The following is a 20,945-nucleotide window of genomic DNA, read 5'->3' as shown; positions in this document are numbered from 1 at the left end:
TCCAGCCAGAGGCTTGACTGGCAAGAGTATAACAGTTAAAATGTGGAAAACAATTAATTGATAACAGTCACTTGAATTTGCAGAGAACTGTAAAAAGAAGAAAGCTAAAGGCAGAGTGTTTTTATCCCACCTTCTCTGTTCCCCAAGACACCTTCTCAAAAATTTCTGACTTTCCAAATCTTTAAATACTGACTGTAAGTCTTTCATTCTGTTGATTTTTTTAATCCACAGTTCATGAAACAGCTCCACACTGCCCCTCAAGTTGAGAACTCTTTGTGTCATCATTTCATGTTTTGTCAGAAAGAAGGAATATTTAGGCAATAATAAAGAAAATCTCGGCAAGTCTCAAAAGAAAATTCTCAAAAGAAATTTTGTTTATGCTTTTACTGCTCAAATTGTGCCTACTCTTTGAGATTACCCAAAAACTGTGGTTCAATAAGCACTGAAAGTACAAGGAATTCTTTCTCTCCTTCACTCCCATTGATGTAGGAGGCTCATAAAAGTGAAACACCAGGACTGAAGGCCTTTATTTAGCTGAGGCATAATAATTTAATACAAGTGTAATGCACATAATGTGTTGACTTGCAAATGGAATAATCTAGGATCTTCAAGTGCATGCTTTCAATAAAAGAGTAATTTAAGAACACTTTTTTAAACTAATGCATTCAGACAATGTATGCCTTCTCTATTACCTATTCATGAAGTTGCTTCTCCCTCATACACTTGAAATAAATGTTGAATTGACTTTCTAACTAATTACAGAACTGTGTTAAGCAAGTCTTACCACAGTAACTTAAGCTGTATTGTCCTGGGTGACTTATGTAAAACTAGAGGTGCTTGGATTTCTTGGAAATAAGGAGCTATGCAAGATGAACTCCTTGTCCTGTATTTGTAGTACACTCTTTCAGCAGAAAAACATAAGCAGTGCCCTTTCTAGGTCACTCCTCCACATCAGGGAAATGAGACTGAGGTTTATGAACTGAAATTTACTTTCAGGTGTCGTCTTTTCAATCCTGAAAAGACACCATAAAATTGTCCTTTGCCTCTTCACGCTGAAAGTGCATCCTTCTCATCAACTAAATGGATACCAAAATAGCTGATAGCCTACTAAAATTATGTCCGTATTTATAATCTTCCATACACTGCATAGTCATTCTTCAGACTGAAAATTATATAAATAAAAATTAACTTCAGTTAATAAATTTGATTATTCTAAACTAATGTATATCAAAACAATAATAATATGTATAGCTGTGTGTACTAGTTTGAAAACAAACCAGTGGGAGGCACCAAGTCAGAATGACAATTTAATGGGGAAATTAAAGAAAAGGGAAAAAAAAATAAGAGAACACTGGTTCAAACTGACAGAGTCAAGATACAACCTGACTCCCTGTTGTAGCAGTCTGGTAGAATGTTGACTGCAGTCCTCTGAAGCAGTGATCCTGTAGAAAGAGGGTCTGCTCTTCCTCAGAAGGTCCAGTGGTGGCTGTGTAGCTCCTGTTCTCTGGATATCCAGTGGAAGGGTTGTCTCTGGTGGTCAGAGTCTCAGATTATATCCACGATGGGATGCTTGGTTCCTCCCTCTGGGTGGAGCATCTCACAATGGGGTAATGAGTCATGAGGCCAAGTGCTGATTAGGCTCATTAACAGAAGATAGTCCGGAGGGAGTTATCTCTGAGTCATGTGGCAGGACAATGATGGGCCATTAACAGCAAGATAGTCTGGGGGGAGGAGGCAAGGAAACACTGCCGCACCTGATTTCAACAGCTCATGAGGATGGTAATAGAATACACTGCAACCCGGGACACTGTGTTTCAGATATAAATTCTCAGGAGTTAAAAGCTAACAACATGAATTTCTCAGCATCCATTTGCCCAAGAATTTTCAGCTCATTAGAGATTCCAGTCCCTACAGCTAAAATGTTAATCAGACTTAATAATTAAATAAATTAAAAATAAAATAAATAAATAAATATACCTGACCATTTTACTGTAAAAAAATGAAAAATCCCCACTGGTTCTGTGCCAAGATATTTGTCATGTTAGGTCTGGACCCCAGATAAACCTGCAGATTTTCTTTCTGACAATCTGCTGCAGCCAGTTAGGGTTTGGTTTATTCATCCTCCTTTCCTACTCCCAGCCTGCGTATCCGATGGTTCTGGTCTAATTAGAGACATCACTGTTAGTGTTCTTTAGCAGAAGAAAGAGAAAATTTAGCCCCCATATGCAATCTACTACAGCATTTAATGTTGCTTTCTCAGAGATTAGTAAAATTCTTGCTCTCTCTGGTGTTGCAGATAAACAGGTTCTTTCTAATAATTCAGGTTATTCCTCACACTACATCTGGTAGCAGTCATTGTTATGAGCAGTCAAAATGTCTGACATATATTTTCTGTTCTTTCACTGAAATACTACATATTTTTTAAAAATTATGTTTGCCCTGAAGTTCACAACATTTTGAATTAAATACACGCATGGGGTATGTCTCAAGGAGCTTTTGCTCAGTTATAGCCCATCAACATGTGCCCCATAAAGACTTCATCCACTTCAGTGTAACATGTGCATAAAACCGGGGAGGCAGGGGTGAGGGAGGGACAGGACAACATTCCAACAAGGGAAGCAATTTCTGAGAAGATTAGCCCATAAAAGAAGTCTTAAAACAAAATTCTTACTAGCCATCGCAGGAACATATCCTGTCAACATATTTCAGGCATGCTATTTTTCAGCCTAAAAGTCAAGGTTTTATTGAGGTAAAAGATTGTGCTGCAGTTCTGCCCCCTGTTTTACAGCCACACTGTGGTTTCTTTCAATCCATTTTCCTTCTTTAGAGCTGGCTCAGTATAAATGATACAAGCGCCTGCTCTTTCTGAGCTTTTAATATGGCCTAGATTATTTCTTGGCCACAGCAAAATACTTTTGGGTTTGGGGGAAGGGGAGGGGGTTGGCTTCTTTTTTTCCTTAACCAGCAACAGAAAGATGTATGTCCTAAAGATAGGCTGATCCATTCTAGGCTTAAAAGGACTGCTGTCTGCCCAGGCTGTCCTTTCTCTCTCATTTTCCTATTTCTGCATAGGTGCTAAAAGGATGCTTGGTCTTGTATTGTTTGTTATGTATTCTTTTTTTAATTAGTGCGGAGAAAAACACAGGGAGACGAGAGAGTGAATGAGCATTGATAACAATTTAAACTCTGTGAGTCTTTGAGCCATAATGATCCTCACATATAATTAGGATTTTAGGTAGGTGTGAATGACTATCACTGCCATCCACCTTGTGATCCTTTGTGTTGTTTGGAGTTCTTTTTACTTCAAATCCATCATCTATGAGTGTACGTTTGTTTATTACAAAAAGCACTTTTGATTTCTGTGCATTTTCAAATGCTGCAGATGCTTTAATGTCCAAAGAGAAGTGAAGGGACATCCATTTACAAAATGAGCCATAAAGGCCTTACATAATTTTATAATGCCTAGCAGTTGATGTCTTTCATTATTATTAATATCCAGTGATAAGTTGTAAAAATGCAGAGTAAAAGTCAGTCCTAACATGAGAGAGTTACAGCCTATGCACATTTATCTCAGAAGGTCTGAGCTGCCCGGCTTAGTTACTGGAGCTCTATTTTAGTGGTAAGTAGGTGTTTTAAAAGGGGTTATACTGTAAAGGTGCCCCTTCCAGACCAAAAGATAGTTAAATTCACAGTACAGTGACAGACACACACAAAAACAACTTCCCCACTAAATTCATCAAACAGTAATGGCAAAATATTAAAGTAGGACAATAATTATAACACCAAGTAGAACTAGCAGTGGAAGCAACAATCTATTTGTAAAATGCATTTCAGTTTGTCAGTCTTTTGCAATCACATTAGAAAGAAATACAAAGGAAATAATACTTCATCAAGAAAAATATGTTCCTGGAAAGCACAAAATGTGAAGAAGGAGGGTTTTTTGGTGCAGTGTTTTGTTTTGGTTTTTCTTTTTCACCAAATTGATTTTGTATTTTGCAGGCGGGCATTTTATTGCGACAGAATACGAAGGTATTACTACATACAACATGCAGTTACCTTGCCTTTTACATTCACTACTCCACTTAATCTGCTACTGCCATGGAGAAATGACACATCCTGTCAGTGTGATGCTGCGCTGATTCTAGGTTTCATCTGGACTTAAACAGACGGTGTGTCAGAGCTGGAGTAATGACAGCATTAAATTGACTTGATTCAAATATTTTGGGAAAATACCTATTTAAAGGAACTTATTTCATTGTGTATTTTACCTCTAGTATTTTCCTTTCATTTCTGCACTGTTATGAAACAGTGAAACATGAATTTTATAGGCTCTTAGATATAGGATATCCAAACTAGGTTTAATGTACGCACATATCGTAGGTTCCAAAACTTTATTCAAAATGTAAAGTGGCCTTTTCCCAAGATGAAGAAGCTATACTCTCTATACAAGGTAACAGTGGAATTAAAACCAAAAAAATTGCACAATACATTTTATCAAAGAGAAGCTTGAAAATAATTTTTAAATTAAATTTCAAAAATGTGAATTCTGGTGTTATTTCATACAAGTAGTTAGTTGCAATGAGTAAAACTCTTTAAACATATTATTATTTGAGATATTAAGGAATTTACTCATTAAATTCCATTTAAAAGTGAATTGAGTGGTGCTTCAGGATCCAAGATTTCAAACTGGCCAACGTTTTGATGCCATGTCAATACTTCACCATCACCTTTTCCCTTCTCATTTGGCTCACTTAGCAATAGTCTGTAAACTACAGAGTCCAAAACCTACTCTGGGAGCCTGGCTTTTATCTTTGACTCACAGAAGCAAAAAGCACATTTCCAGCTGATTCCACCTATTGATCCACTCCTACTGTGCTGAAATACTTCTTGAAGTCAGTGTAGCTGGATATTAAACAAAATGATGCAACCTCTTTGGAAAGATCCTTGAAGAGAAGGTGGAATCACTTTAAAACTTTACTTGTTATTTAGGTCATGCATTCCTGACTAACCCCTGATCTGCTGTTCATAGAGAAATTCAAGTTGGTACCAGAGGTGAAGATCTTTAAAGGTGAAGGTGATTAACCACAGAAAATTTTACTTTACTTTACTTTTAGGGTATTTTACAGACTCTCCATCCCTGACTACTTCAAAGTCAGGATTTTTCCTGAGGGAAAAGGGAAAGGGAAAGGGAAAGGGAAAGGGAAAGGGAAAGGGAAAGGGAGAAGGAGAGGGAGAGGGAGAGGGAAAGGAAAATCTGAATATCTTTTTAGAAGGTTATTTCCAGCATCACTGCATTTCTCCTGGATATCCAGGCTTCAGTCCATCCTGGAGATGATCCCCATGGAGTGACTGACATCAAGCTGTACCTTGCTTCTCCTCTACAAACTGACAAAACAGTTTGATCTTGCACCCAGTGGTGTTACCTCAACTAAACAAGTAAAGTAAGATTATGGCTTCTGTATTATAGGTAAAAATGAAAATTAATTTTGTTGATGCCAAAGATGGTTGAGTTTGAAGGAGACACGGTGGTTGACATAGCTGAGAAAAGCAACTTTTCAAGTGTGCAAGCCCTTTTTTATTCCTTTTATGAGCTGTTCTAACATTATATCTCTGTCCAGATCATGTTCTGTCATTTTGACTACAAGCACTTTTATAATTTTATTTTTGAGAAAAAGTCAATAGATTGTCTCTGAACATACCATCAAGTACTCTAAGTGGGAGCTGAATCTTCTCTTTTGTCATAGGGCTGGGAAACAGCAACTTCTTTCTCCACAGTTTCTGAGGGATGGAAGTAGAAAAAAAGGAAAAAATATGCTTTTCCACATCTTCCTCCCAAAACACTGATCCAATTCTCTTCCTTAGTAGTGACAGCCTCTTTCTATTACAAAAACCTATCTTCCAGTGATTACAAACAGTATATTTCACATCTGCTACTGCCAGAACAGCTTAAAATGGCATATGACAGAGTGCATGACAAAAGAAATCTGACAGAATCCTTCCATCAATAAAGAGTCAGCCAGGGCATTGAACACGGTCATGGTCAAAATTTTCAGTCACCAGCTGCAAGTGCAATAACCCGAGAAATGTTTTGCAAACCATATTAATCCTGGTAGAAATGTCTGAGTAAACCCTGCTTGGGTTTTCCTTCATAGAAGAGTTGAGAAGTGACAGTAACAGTCTGCTTTCAAGAAGAAATAATGCACTATTAGTTAAGATTGTGAAAGAAAAAAAAAAAAAAAAGAGGGGATTTGCAATTATTTTAACATATCTGAATGTTGTAATACCACAAAGAGAACTGACCCTAACAAAAAAATTACAAGGATAATACTTACTCCTAACAACTCAAAATGAGTTTTACTTGCTGTTAGATTTGCTCTTTATTCTTATATTGAAAACCTGTTATATTTACCTGGGTCCATTTATCATTCTTGCTTCTGCAGAAAAATCAAGTGTATATAAAAAAAAAATCCCATTTCACTGTGACAGCTACAGTCTTTAGAGTTAATCCTCACTATTGTCCATCCGCAATATGCAGTATTGCTTATTTCACAGATAGGAAAGAAAACTCTAGGAAAGAAATGTAACTTTACAGTATTTCTTTCAAATAGCAACAACTGGGGGAAAAAAATCAATTATTATGAATTTCTCTCACTAAACATGCAGAACGGGCAGACTTCATCCTTCTTGAACCAAAACAAATGGTACAAGAATTTTCTTCTATTTTGCCTTTCAAATAGGGTACTAGTAGGACCAGGACACTACAACTTAAATTCCCTTTTAGGAAAGAAATGGAGGTCTGTTATTAAGTATCATTGCTATATGTGTGCTTGAGGTAAAGAAAAAAAAAAATCTTTCTCAAGGCTGGCTCTCCATTCCTAATTTGGTCATGATAGTTGGATCTAACTTAGTATTTACATGCTGGCACAATTCTTGTTTCTAATACTTACTTTTTTCTAATACTTACTTTTTTTGTTATGGATAACAATATACAGATTAACTTAAAATAGATCTCTACCTATAGACCTTCTAACAGCAAAAAAGCTTTTTTTTCCTATTAAAATTAGTCATCGATCAAACATTTGTACCTGTCTTGGCTGGAGATTGGCATATGAAATCATACTATTTTCCTGTTTTCCTTATTCTAAGCTGCATTTAAACATACAATATAGCTTCCCCTTTCTATTTATCTCAGCTTCTTTTAAAATCAATGAAATTTTGGCTTTTCCCTCCTCTCAAAGGTACATTGTATTGGCATTTAAATCAAGAAAACTAACATTTCCCTATTACTGAGATGTGACAAAATGCAGCCCTTTATTTGCAAGCATTTTCATGTCCCATTTACCCAAATCCTCTCAGGAGTCTGTAATAGCGACACTGGATATTAATTAATGGAGCTGGTTCATTGCATACTTTGAAGAACTGGCACAAATCACTATGAGTTGACAGGGGTGCTGCCCAAATGCTGAGCTGATCACAGTAAAAGAGGATGTGGATGGCATGAGGACACCTCTCTAGAGCAGAGGTTTCTGTCACATTGATGCCATTGCAAAAACAAGTCATTCATAGAGCCTAAGCAGATGAAAGCAAACAATATGCAGCCTTTGTCCCCTCACCACTCCCTGAAAAATAACTGTGTTTTGGTTTGGAGGGTTTTTTGTGGGTCTTAAAAGCTTATCAACTCTTTAAGCCTGTTCTGCACCCCGCTTTTTTGGCTCTATAAGGACAGAAGCAGCTTAAGCTCAATGAGTAATATGGAAACTTGTCACTTCTTTTCCACAGTGTTTCCTGAATCTGGTATTTCACATGTATAATAATTATAGGCCTACAGCATCTCTTTATTCTGTGATTTCAAGCACCTTCAAAGAGAGTCACAATCACAACTTGCAAATATCATGTTGTCTTTTTCTCTTCCTTTAAAACATGGTCTTATAGAAAAAGGTGTTAAGGGCTTTTTCGTAGCTTGCACTCCTTTTTTAACTCACATCAGACCTTGAAGTCACTAAAGGAAGAATGTGATGCACACACGCCAAAAAAACAACAGGAAAATAAATACATATTTAAAAAACGAAACCCAAACCAACACACCAATTGCACCACAGGCAACATGGAACGCCAGCTTGGTTTTGGAGGCCAAAAACAAGTCATGATTAAATCTTTATTAATAAAAAAATCTTAGTATAAAAAGAGTCATTCTGTACACTTAGAGAAAGGACAAAGATGAAACTATACAATAGCAGTAAAGTAAGACACAAGTCAATTTAAAGACCCTTGAAATCATGTTTTCAGAATTATGCTCTTTTCTGTTGTCATCTGCTATGCATTTATTGTCTCCACCAAGACCATAAGCTTCCTGAAGCAGCCACTTGATACACCTTGGAGTTATGCATAACCATGACAACCATTAATCTATAATAAAAATATGTTGGCTACATTAATGTTTGCTATTGTTAGTTCAACCAGCGACGGAAAATTATTCATCACGTTTATTGACAGCACATCAAAAAGTTGCATAGATACTTGTCAAAAACGTTATCATCCAGCTAAATACTTGTTATTTTCCATAATCCCTGATGCATTTCAGTCATGCCCAATAGAATAAACAATCTATATACTAATTAGCTTCATTTAGTCTTCAGCATTGCAATGTTATAGTACCTTTCAAGAGCATGACAAAGGATAACAACAATAATGTGATTACTTTGAGTGGAATCCTTTGTCAGATCTAGCCCATAACTAATCTGACAGCAAAATATTGATAGAATTAGTCACTTAGGAGCAAGTAGCTCTTTAAGCCACAACAAAGCAGGCAAAAGAAATCTAAAAAGAACTAGCAGTTAAGTATCAACTCTGATTAAGGTTGCTCTTCTCCTTGAAAGAGGTCAGTGTCCATTAGGATTACTGGTTTCTTGTGTATCTCCTCTATTCTGTCCTCAAATACCAGCATACATAGGTAGGAGTGAAAGTTGTACCTGGGTATTTGAAGTTGGGATCTATGCACCCTGCTTGATCAAAGAACCCAAACTGATTATTGCTTCTTCATCTAATTGGGCTTTCCAAAAGCAATGCTGTTGACAAGGATTCTTGTAAACTTACACCCTGTAACTGGTACACAAATACTGGATAAAAGACATGTGCCACACAGCAATCCTACTCTGGATTATAGATCTGAATCTTGTTTACATCACTGTGACTGCCCACAGAGCTGGTACCTTAAAGGTAACCTAACTGAATCACCTATTGCAAAGTCATTCAATACACATCTTCCTCCTAAACCTATGATGCCTTATTTTTGCTGACACTTTTCTCTAATTATTCAAGGAAGTCATCAGGATGTTTAATCCTGGAAACTTCCATTAGAGAGTCATCTCAAATTATGGCAAATCTGGAAAGAACACAGTAGGCCATGGATATGTCCATTAAGCAATATCATTTTAGCTACTGACAAATATTTTGAAAATACACTTTTCCACTCTCCTAAAGGTTTTGTTTTCTTCTTGCAGCTGAACCCAGACACAAGGAAGACCCCAAGCCTCTTGGAAAAACAAGTCTGTACGTAGCATCTCAGTAAGAAAAGCCATCACGCTGTCCTTTTCAACTGTTGGTACTGAAGAAATATATATAAAAAGGTTATAAGTAAAATCTTCATTGTATTTACCTCAAAGATATTTATTTATCTGCCTAAGTATTTTTGAATGCATTCTGTTCAGCTTTTTAATATAATGTAAAATGGCCAAACTGTATAAATTTGGTGTGCAAGTTCTATAGGTAGATTATTAAATAAACATCACCATAAATTTGAAACAGCAACAGGCACTAACACCTGCATAATGCAAAGTAGCATGAGTTCATTTGTTAAAATGAAAACATGGAAAGGTTCTATAGCCTTACACTTGACACGTATTTTACTTAAGTCATCAAAACAGCATTGCAACCCACCAGATGGTTTTAGCTGATTATAACTTGTTTACTAACACTTTTACCAAAAGGAAAATTAGCAAGGAAGTTATTCCCACTGTTGTAAAAAAACTCACGTGCTTGCTGAGAGTGTTTTTCTCCCAACAGCTGGTGGAGAGGGTTCACTATGGAAGAAGCTTTTTATCCACCAATATTTATCAACTAACTCAGGTAACCCTGCCAAAGGAGAAAAGCCCACAGCATTAGACACTGGGTGAATAACAGGAAAAACTGAAAACTGTTTCAAAGAAGGGAACAATACCATGCAATGCTTTGTCCTGGTCTGTGATGTTCACAGCATCTGAACAGCAGGAGGAGCTGGAAGAAACACTGGATTCCGAGTTCAGTCTTGCTGTTCGTGGAAAACAGAGACACACATAACGAAAAGAAAAAAAAGCTTTGAGAGAGTGCACTATATGTCAGGAGATTTTCAGACATGCTGATATCTCAGAGGAAACAGTTTCACTGAGCTACAGAGTGTAACTTCTATACTATATACCCTGTTCTACTACAGTCCTTTTTATAAGAACTTTTGTATCAGTTTCTCTCTCACTCTGCTTACTCTTCCCTTAAAAGCATACTGAGATCCGTCTGCATAACTTTCACTGAAATCAGTGACAAAACTTAAGATCATGGCCACACTGCTATCAAGACAAGAAAGTACATCCTTGAACATTCAAGTCCACAACACCCCAATTGCAATACTTTCCCCTGAGACACAACTAAATACTACACTTGCACTAGTGTCCATCCTGGAGCTAGGAATCCTAATACACCACATGTACTCTCAAAGCAGTGATTATTTCACATAGTTAGAAACAGAAATGTGAATTGATTTTGTATTGTGCCTAAACTTGCAAAATAAATAGGAAGTACAGGTAGAAATCATGGCTTGCTAGGCTAGCACTTTTTCTAGGTCACATTTTATAATCAAACATATATGTATACGCATGTATAGGATAATCCTAATAAACAATCCTAAATAGAGTAATTAAAAAAAAAAAAAAGGAGAAAAGGTAGATGAATAACCAGAAGCAGGTGCTCATTAAAAGTGAAGTTCCATGATAGGAAAAACTCTCCAAGAAATTAAAAACTGCTAAAGACAAGTCTTTGCCCCCAGCTCATCCAGACATCACCTGAAACACATTCTGACACTTTTCCTGAGTGCCAACAACCCGGAGTTTCTCGGGAGAGGCTCGGGGTCTCAGCCTCCCTCCAGAGGCGCTCCCCAGGCAGAGAGAAGGGAAGAGGGGAGAGAAGGGCGGGGGTGTGTCTGGGGTCAACACGCAGCTCCCGGCCGCGCCGAGCACTCACTTCTGTAGTACTGGTTCTTGGCCAGGAGGCAGCCGGCGGAGGGGACGGAGGCCATAGCAGCGACACAACGGGGTCTGTCTCCGGGAGAAGCCTGCGGGGGAAAGGATGCGCTGTGCCGGGGAACAGGATGCGCCCAGCGCGGGGAGCGGTGCCGCTGCCCCGTCCCTGCGGCTCACCTGGTGTCCCAGGGAAAGCGGCGGCCGAGAGGCAGAAATGGGACCCCGCTCCGCAGCGAGCGCCGCCGGGGCCCGGGCCGCTCTTTATGGGACGCGGCGGGCGGCTCCCCCCGACCGGGGGCGGTGGCACAGGAGGGACGGGAGGGAGGGGACAAGAGGGGATGGAGCCTTCGGCTGCAGCCGCCCAGCCCCTGCCCGGCGCCGCCCGGGACAGTTCGCGGCGGATCCCGCGTCCCGCACCGGCCCCCTCGGTCCTTGTCCCTGCGGGTCATCTCAGAGCACATCTCTGGAGTGCCTCAGGCGGGACTACGGGCTGCTGCGTTAGTTATTCTCTTCCCTGTGAGGAATGGGAAGAGCTGGGTGAAGCAGACAGGCGCCTGTTTGGGTAAAGACTTTTGTTCAGAAATGCGAACGTGGCTGTGCATATACACTAATTTCTTTAGTGAAGCCAAAGGAATGATCTCCACTCTCACGGTAATGAGCAAAACCTGTGATCGTGTAGTCTTGGTAAAATTAGAACGAAGTCCAAGATAGATCACAAAACTACTTTTACCTTCCTGAGATAAATGCAAAAGTCCTTTACATTGTTGTAATCATATAGCATGGCAAAACTAGTCCAACAGTGTGTGTCCTCATCTTTCAGAACTGTCAACAGAAAAAGTAACAAAACAGCTTTGTCTATTTGATTTGCTCCGCCTCCACGACAAAATTTCTTATACTTTTTTTTTTTTCTAGCAGGAACTATGGGTAAGAACACAGACATGTAGTGTGTGTAACACCATGTTACTGTCACACGTCTGCTTGAATAGTGCATTCTATTTCAGATGATAAGGACATAGCTCATAATAGCTCCCAGCACATTTGTAAGGGTGTAAACCACACTCCAGGGAAAATGCCTCTAAAACATTATACACACAGAGCATTTGTAACAGGTAAGCAGAGTGTATTTTCATAGGCCTTTTTGCTGATGTGCTGTCAGAGTCTTGACAATGTGGTGGTCTCTCCTGAGCAAAGACTGAAGGCTTATCACTGAGAAATCTGCAAGATGGACACACGAAATACTTTGCAGATGAGTTTGTAGCAAGCACTAGCACCAGTTACCCCATATGTTTATCTTGTTATGTAAAAAGGCACCGTAAGAGTAATAGTACTACTCTTTTTGTTGCAGCTTCTTGTTTATGGATACCTAAATGCATTAGCTTGTTAATACTATTAGCTATTAGCTCGTTGTATCAGTCACCTCCTTTCCTGCCTTAATAATAAATTTCCATCTTCAGTCTTGTTCTATTTGAGGGCAATAAACTTCTGCAACACCTCGTTTGGTTTTGTCACCTTAAATGCCCTCACACTGAGCACTCTGCTGAATTGTCAGATCCATTCCTGAAAGAAGAGAAGCTTCTCCCCAAAGAGGCACGGGCAATGCTTGTCTTGGGCTGTGAGGGTGGACATGTGTAGTCCTCCTGTAGTCCTAGGGCACTGTGTCCTAGACAGAGCTAATAACACTGTCATTTAATGTATCTTCTTTTCTCTTTCTGCTTTAAAATCCTGTTTTAATCTACTCATAGGTTTGTCAAGGACATTATCAGAAAAGCTGTTTAGCTCTAACATGCCCATGGTGTAGGCTTTGTATTTGGCAAGAACACAGAAATAAGTAGCTCTCTTGCAAACCTCACAAATATCCATCCATTTCAGAGCTGTGCCAAAATACTCAGGAGCTGTGGAACACTAGGTCTGTAAAATTTTCAGTTGCTTCACTGCTGTGTGTGTAATATTTGACTGTATCATTTAGCATATATGGTCATTTACCACTTTTGTTTTGGAGCCCTGTTTAATGCACTGGAATAGAAAGTACTTATTTAATGAGAAGTTTTCCACTATTTCTCTCACTTAATCCATCATTATGTCCTATCTGTTGTATTTTCCTCTAATAAGAATACAGAATCCTCTGAATATAGAGCTGCAGGTCTCACCAGTTTTTTTTCTTGCATGGTCATTCTGGCAGATTGTTTCTAAAATGCTGGCACAATTATTCTAAAGTATTGCTACAAAACCAAGGTATATTATTATCTTAAGCTAACAAGAGGGTATTCTGAGATCCAAAGGAGCTAAGATAAAAATATCCACAAAGCTTACATGTCTCATATGAGAGCAGTTTAGGACTTTATTTTTTTTAGAACTACTGAGCACTATGCCATACTTCATTTACCCACTTATAGCTGTCATTTGCTTCAGATCCAGATTTAAGTACTCAGTGTGTTGATAAATCAGATTCTCAATCAGACATTGAAAAAAATGGTTAGTGGCCACCTATGATTAATCTAAGTAACTCAGCATCAATTGCAAACTCAGGGGCAAGGTTACAATTTAGCTTTCAAGACAGCATTCAATTGCCTTGACCACTGACCTGTTCTTTTCTCCCTGGAAGCCTCGGCTGCATCACTACTCGAATTCTGTCATGAACATGGAAGTAATCCTACTAAAGGCATGCTATAGTCTCTTGAATATAACAAAATCAGTTCATGCTTTTTTTTCATATATACCCATGCTTTATGCAAAAAGAGGCAGGGGCCCTATGAAATAAATAGTACATGATCCCCACTTTTGTAAAAATGCATTTACAGATGGTACATTTCCAGCCCTTTGGCTGACTAATACTGTGACCTTAACAATGGGGTTAATAGAATATTTGTATATGCAAACCTAAAATAGACACGGTACTGAATGATATGTGATCTCATCAAACATGGATACTTGTCAGAAAGTAACTTGAAATTAAAAATGAAATCAATATGACCAATTAAATGGATACATCTCCCACCTTAACATGCCAGGATTACCTGATATAACCCTTTATTAGATGTTAAAAGGAAAACATCACTGTCACAAAAAGGAAAACAAACAAACAGGCCATATTGAGTTACACTTTCAAGCTGATCTGTTAATTATTCACTAGACAAAGTTTATCTAATAAACTTAGCTACTCTTTCACTTCTTGGAATATCTGTGAGCATGGTGCCAGTCTTTATGGGGACTTGCTTCGGGTATTTTCTTCCATGCACTTTTATGACATTATTTTTTTACTTTTCCTTGCCACTTAACCTTCTGTAAGAGTATTCTGGCATTAGAAACTGTACAGTGTTGCTTCATGGCTGTGTCCTTCGAATGACTGTATGGGTACTCTGGCAGTGTTTAGACAGATGTGAGCAATTTGAGTGAAAGAATCTTTCCACATGCTTATGCAGAAAGGAACAATTTCGGCACATGAGGGTTAAGTATACTCTCCCTTCAAGCCTCTGGAAAAGCAAATTTTGCACCTTTTCATAAATCACAGAATGACAGAATAGTCTGAGTTTAAAGGGACCTAGAAGGATCATCGAGTCCAGCTCTTAAGTGAATGGCTCATATAGGGATCGAGCCCACAACCTTGGCATTATTATCACTGTGCTCTAACCAACTGAGCTAATCTCAAAATCAGTCTTATTACCATCCACAACTAGCATTTCATTACAAGTTCTTAGAGGAAGTACAAATCATTCTTTTTTTCAAGGGAAGTATGTCCCAGTTTGACCATGGCTCTCCATGAGAAGACCAAACTTCCCTGAGTGGTATTTTGTAATGGATGTATTAACATTTTCAGAAACTTTCAGAAATGTTTCCTTCATGGATCTGTTAGTAACTCCAATTATTCACTGTCTATCTCAACAAATTATTTTGCATACCTGTTCTGTCATATTTTGAAAGGAGTTTATAGAAGAGGCTTGTATTAAAGAAATTTCATAGTTCCACTATGTGAAGTAAAAAAACTTTGCGATGCAAAAATTACTTATCAAAACCTATTTAGTTTGTTAGCTGCTTCCAAGGACCAGGGCCATCACTTGCTTTTTTCATTCATTTGTTTTACTCTTCAAATATTCCTCCAAGCCAAACAGCTCAGCAGGAATGCAGGGTTCATCTATCAAAACCAAGAGGAGCTGAGGCATTGATGAAGAATTAAATGGCAGAATGAGAGCTGGCAGGGGAATGGAATTTCATATTGCATGTAGCCTGCAAAAGATACATAGGGCATTCGAGCTGCTGGGGAGAGCCTAAGCACAGAAGGGACAAGAAACATTTTTCTTCACCACTGCAGTGTGTGGTACCACTGCAAATCATCAGCTCTGTAGCAAAGACCACTCCCAGTAATAAAGTGGTTGCTTACTGGGAGCTCTGGCACTTTCTTTCATTCCTATTATTTTAAATCTTTACTACAAATGTGAATATAAAATCAGGAAAAACAAACAAAACAACACTAATGAAGAGAAAAATATTACTTTTTCCTGAACATTTAAGATACTGGATGAGATAACATCAAAAGCAAAGGGTAAGTACTGATCTCTAGAGTGCATGGAGCACACCTCTGAATGATGCACAACGCCTGAAACATCAGCAAAAGCAGGGAAAACACACACTTTTACATACAAACTGCATGGCCAAAATACTGAAAAATACCGTGCATTGCTAAATTGTTAGAACATCTTTGTGCATTTACAGTTAAATGCCAGTTTTCAATGGCTCAAAGTTACAAATTTCTCCTTATTCAGCCCAATTAATGTCCAGTGCAGCACTACACTCATATGAAAACAAAGACATTTTAACATTTGTCATTTTAGTTTTATCTTAGCATTTAAGTGAAATCCGTTTTTCTTTGGATCCATATGCAACAAGCTTCACAAACTCGATAAATTTCTTCCAGCAAGCTAAACCTGTTACATCTTTTACATCTTTCTCAGAAGGCATACGAATACTTGGACGTTTTGTTACTTTTGTTTCTTAAGTATTCCAAAGAAGAAGAGTTAAGCTTCCAGCATCAACAGATATAGGGGTTATAAATTGTATTCCTACAAAATAGAATATGTAATTGATTGGAAGATAACTGGATAAAGCAAAATTGAAACACAGGCATGTTTATAAACAATATGTCCCTGGAAATTTATTGATCTATAGAGATGAGAAAAGTTGGCTTGTTATTCAATTTCACATCCATTACAGAGATGCAGGGCCAAACTGCATATTTTAGTATTCTTGTTTATTTTGGTTCAAACAAACATTTTATTAAATAGCATCCACTTTTTTCAAATTGCTGTAAAGAGTACTATGCATTTTGATGTACACACACAGACTCTGCTCTCATTCAGTTTTGTACCTACTCTCTCTCTGTCCTTGCAGGTAGAATGGACTCAGGCTCACCAGTTTGAACACAACCTGGTACCTCTGCAAAGGCATCCTAGAAGGTGGTAGTAGCCCATCATGCCCCACAGTGCACAGACACTATTCCTCAGCACTGAGAAATGCTAGCATCCTCATTTCTTGACTAGTTGTTCTGTCACCAGGCCAGATGCTCAGAATGGAGCAGCATGAGGTGCAAAAGGAATCAGGGAACTTGTGAACAAGAAGAACATATTCATAATTTTGCAGCTGGAAAATTTCCCATTAACCTAGCAACAGGGCTGGCCCAGGACATCACAGAGCAGAACTGTTCCAAATTTAAGAAGCCAAAGTGTACTTGTACAGCTCTGTTAGAGCAAACTGTCAGACAGGTTACATCCTGAAGGTGTGGCAGACTTACACCTACATGGTGAGGTTGCAACAGCAACACCTGAAGAAACACGAAAGGTTTAATTCACTCACAAATCCCTCCAGCCTGCAGAAGAGAAACGCTGGGAGTGTAGAACTTATCACTCAAGGATGTCAGGTCAGATCCTCTGCTCATTCTGTTTGTTGTTTCCTTCTTCTCTCAAAATGTAACCAATTTATTAAAATTATTAAATTATTAAATGTATTGAATTGTTAAACCTCAGAAGTGCAAACACCATTAGGACTGACCAGGGACTCTGCCATTTTTTCTAGACTCCCACACATTTAATTTCATCTGAAATTGTAGTTTAAATATGCTTAGTACCATTCTTCAGCCCTGAAGACAACTGGTATGGAATGACCAACAGGCACACTGCAAAATAAGATGTTTACAACCAAAATGGTGAGGAATTGTCTCTTGCTTGTGTTAAAACCCAAGCTGCTTGCCAGTTTTTTGGGAAGAAGCCAGGGAAAGCCCTAAGCCTAAGCCATTCCAGGACCTTTCTAATATCTTAATAGTATGAACAATCATGTTCTGTCTCCTGACAAGGTTCCCTGGCATTAATTTAAGGGTTAGTTAATTTAACATGACATCATGTAAAATCCGGAGTCCAGTAATCTGGCAAACAAACTCTCCTAGGCATCCATTTGAAAACATACCATGTTTAACTTTTGGGTGTAGATGGCTTATTAGGGTCCAGTTATTGCATTTCTTTAGATCTTAATGAATCTAATGCAGAGGCTGTTTCCATCTCCAGAGATGCTGCTGGTGGGAAGTCTCTCTCTGAGGCTGCTGCAAAGCTGCCTCCACATGCACAGTGCCAAGTCTTTTAGCACAGCAAGGGCTGGAGCACAGCCCCATTCACACAACCAGGGAAGGCCTCCTGCCTTAAAGATGCAACATACCAGCAATAAAAAAGAGAAGAGGCACTGCCAATCTCTGCTTCTGTGACCATTTAGGAGCCAAAACAAAAACGGAGAGAAAAGAGCCAGACAAGCAACTTCTTTGGGAGACCATTCTTCCCAGTCTCAATCCTGAGACTGACACCATTGCTGAGCCTCTAAGCGTGACATACTGACACTGCACTTTAAGTTGCCCTTATGAAAAAGGAAAGGTAGCCAAGCTGAGCACTTCGCAAGGTAAAAGTGCCCAGCATCCCAGCAGAATTTGCTCCAACTATAAACTCATCTCACTGGCAATGAAGGCATAGTTTGCAGCTTTTCCTGGAGCAGAGAAAAGACAGTGAGAAGCTTTTTCATGTCCCCTGTCCACACATCCTCGTAGTTATATCTGGAAACACTTTTTGACATGATTTGTTTGTTATGTGATATACTGTGTATTTTATCTGCATGCTTTTGTTTTCCTATCTTGTTTTGCTTTTCTAAGATTTTTTTGGACTTTGACCTAGAATTCCCTTGTCCTGTTTGGATAAACATGTTTGAACTCTTAAAGGTCTGTTGATCTATCTTGGTTTTCAAAGTATTCTAGTGTTCCTAAGGCTTCATCCCCTTGCATGACCAGCAGTTGCAAGGCAGCACAGACATCTCCTGTGGAATTCAGGGTCCAAAAATAGAAGACAACGTAAAGAACAAAGAGAATATTCCAAAAGGCTGAGAAGGGTTTTCAGAAAAGGAGAAAGCAATATAGCCCAGAATAGAGACTCCGTTTTTAAACTGGAAACTTAGTTTTAACAGTTACAGGTATTTTGTTCAGGTATGCCAGAACCCAAGATCTGGAGGTCACAAACTTGGGTCAGACTAGCAGAAAATTACTCTCTGTTCAAGGCAGGGAAAAAGTCATGTTTCACAGAGTCATGGAGTAGGCAGGGGGCATAGATAGGCATGAGGAAAGATTCCTAGCTGAAGGTCTTAGATTTCTTGGTAGAAAATCCAGAGGAACCATAAAGGACAGGACCTCTTTTTCCCAAAGTACTTCATGGTCCAGGAGCGTGAATGAAGCAGTCAGGTTTAGATTAGCAAACATATTACAAATTCTACAATTAAAACCCACAAACATCCCACCAAAGTATAAGGTGGATGCAATTGGTTGGTCTGTGTCAGGATATGCTGTTTACATGGCACAAGACCTAGGAATCTGAGGTCATATTCACTGATACTGAACCAGTAGAGATACAGGTTTGAAAAACCAAACATAGACAAGGGTCTAAAGATTAGAATCAATAGTGCAGTCAAAGTTCTATATAGTTTAATGAAGTTTTCATATTATTTTCATTTGGTCAGTGTTCTGTCTGCTTCTTATCACTAGATCTGCTGTCGAGGGTTGAGTTTACCTACTTCCCAATTTACCAGTGAAAATAGTGACAGGCAGTTTTTCATTTATCTTCATACTACTGAAGTACAATTGTAAAATGGTTTCATAAGGGTCAGTCCCAGGTATTAGGAGTCTGATCAGACAGAAAGTGCACAGCCCATTTCCCTCACCCTGCTTAAATTCATTTTTTTCTTCCCTTTTGCTTGCATGCTTGCATTGTGGTTAAGTTAACCGCAAGTTTCTCAAGTGAATTCAAGTCCAACATATCCTTTATAAATTTTGAATGGAAAGTGTTTCACACTCTGTGTGAAAGTTGACTTTTGGTGGAACACTGGAATTGGCAGTAATGGAAAGGTACACCAAATAATTATGTGTGTGATCACAGGTTATCATTACTGCTAATTTGTTCCCTCCATTCCTCCCCCTATTTCCTATTTCCCAGCTGTAACAACGCCATTTACTCCCTTTGAAGAATTTTGTTGAGAAAAGCAAGTTATAGAAGACCACAAAATTATAGGAGACCACTAAAACTGCTTATAGACCAAAGCTACAAAAGGTATTGTAGGACACATCAGGCTTTATAATGAAACAGAGCAAGAAAGTGAAACAGTTACTCCAAAAAAACAATTAACTGGATGGTTAATACTTGAAAATGTTCTAGAGGATATGATACAGGACATGTGTCTGTCTTTTGTGAGAGCAAAAGAAGCTGTGAGAAGTGCTGAATTAATTTCACATATCACTGTCAGAACAAATGCAGAGAGTAGATTGTTTGAACTCAGCAAGAGGATCTTTACATATCTAGGACTGGTTTATGCAAATCTGAAAATACCATCTCCACTTGGTTCATCTCACTTTCCTTCGATTAGACTTTCCAGCAGCTTAGATCCTCCGTATCAGTCAAGAGAGAAGAGCTTATAGCTGGCTGCAAGTGCTCATATTCATTCCTTCGCCTCGAAGAAAATGAACTGCTGTCAGCAATTTTAGGAGGTTATCAATCCTGCAACCACAGTCTTAGGCTGTCCTCACTTGTTAATGCAGCAGCTGCTGCTGCCCTGAGAGAGAACTGCTGCCACATGATATTTGACCAACCCACTTTAATCCCTTTCAGGACTGCCAAAAAGGTACTGGCCTGCAGTTTGAGAAATAATTGTTAAAAAGAACAGCTTGCCATTGTACCTACAGTTTTCTTGTAAGTCACCTTTGGGAAAAAGCAGTTCTGTGTGTCTGAAAGAGCTTTGGAATTGGAGCTGGGTCATGCACAGCAAGGTTAAAGTCAGGCAAGCTGCCAGAACAAAGTCATTTTGCACAGCATTGGCTTCAGCTCTCACACATCTGCTCTGTGATTCACCAGCTTGGTGCTGTCAGCCTTTGGAAGGACCAGTGCCTGAACAGAATACAAGACAACTGTTTCTAAATACTTCTCAGGATCTGGGTTCAGGTACTTTTTGTTTTAAAAACAGAGCTGTATCCTTGTAATCTCATCTGGACGACCCAGGAATACCAAACACCTGAAGTGAAATCTTTTTTTACGAATACTATTGGAGAGCTTCTTTCTCAAAACCCCCTTTTTTTTTTATTTCCTAAAACCTCTAACTTTTTTATAAAGGTTTTCT

At 38.7% G+C, this 20,945-nt stretch overlaps 1 protein-coding gene across 4 annotated transcripts; it reads right to left on the bottom strand.

Moving 5' to 3' along the window:
- Nucleotides 1–1,294: 1,294 nt before the first annotated feature.
- Nucleotides 1,295–11,555, bottom strand: PPDPFL (pancreatic progenitor cell differentiation and proliferation factor like). 4 transcript variants are annotated; one of them, XM_082284112.1, is made up of 6 exons: nt 11,445–11,555; nt 11,269–11,359; nt 10,217–10,306; nt 10,032–10,131; nt 5,700–5,778; nt 1,295–4,943 (listed from the first exon to the last, which is right to left on the bottom strand). In XM_082284112.1, exons 2-5 carry the CDS (start codon nt 11,321–11,323, stop codon nt 5,739–5,741), a joined length of 285 nt encoding a protein of 94 aa, XP_082140238.1. In that variant the 5' UTR covers nt 11,324–11,359; nt 11,445–11,555; the 3' UTR covers nt 1,295–4,943; nt 5,700–5,738. The 4 variants fall into 4 exon arrangements, with proteins under 4 accessions (XP_082140238.1, XP_082140239.1, XP_082140237.1 ...); XM_082284113.1 differs by having other exon boundaries at nt 1,295–1,721; XM_082284111.1 differs by having other exon boundaries at nt 1,295–5,778.
- Nucleotides 11,556–20,945: the final 9,390 nt, after the last annotated feature.

This window comes from Coloeus monedula, assembly GCF_965178545.1.
Source record: "Coloeus monedula genome assembly, chromosome: 1".
Lineage (NCBI taxonomy): Eukaryota > Metazoa > Chordata > Aves > Passeriformes > Corvidae > Coloeus > Coloeus monedula.
This window is presented reverse-complemented; position numbering and strand designations above follow the sequence as displayed.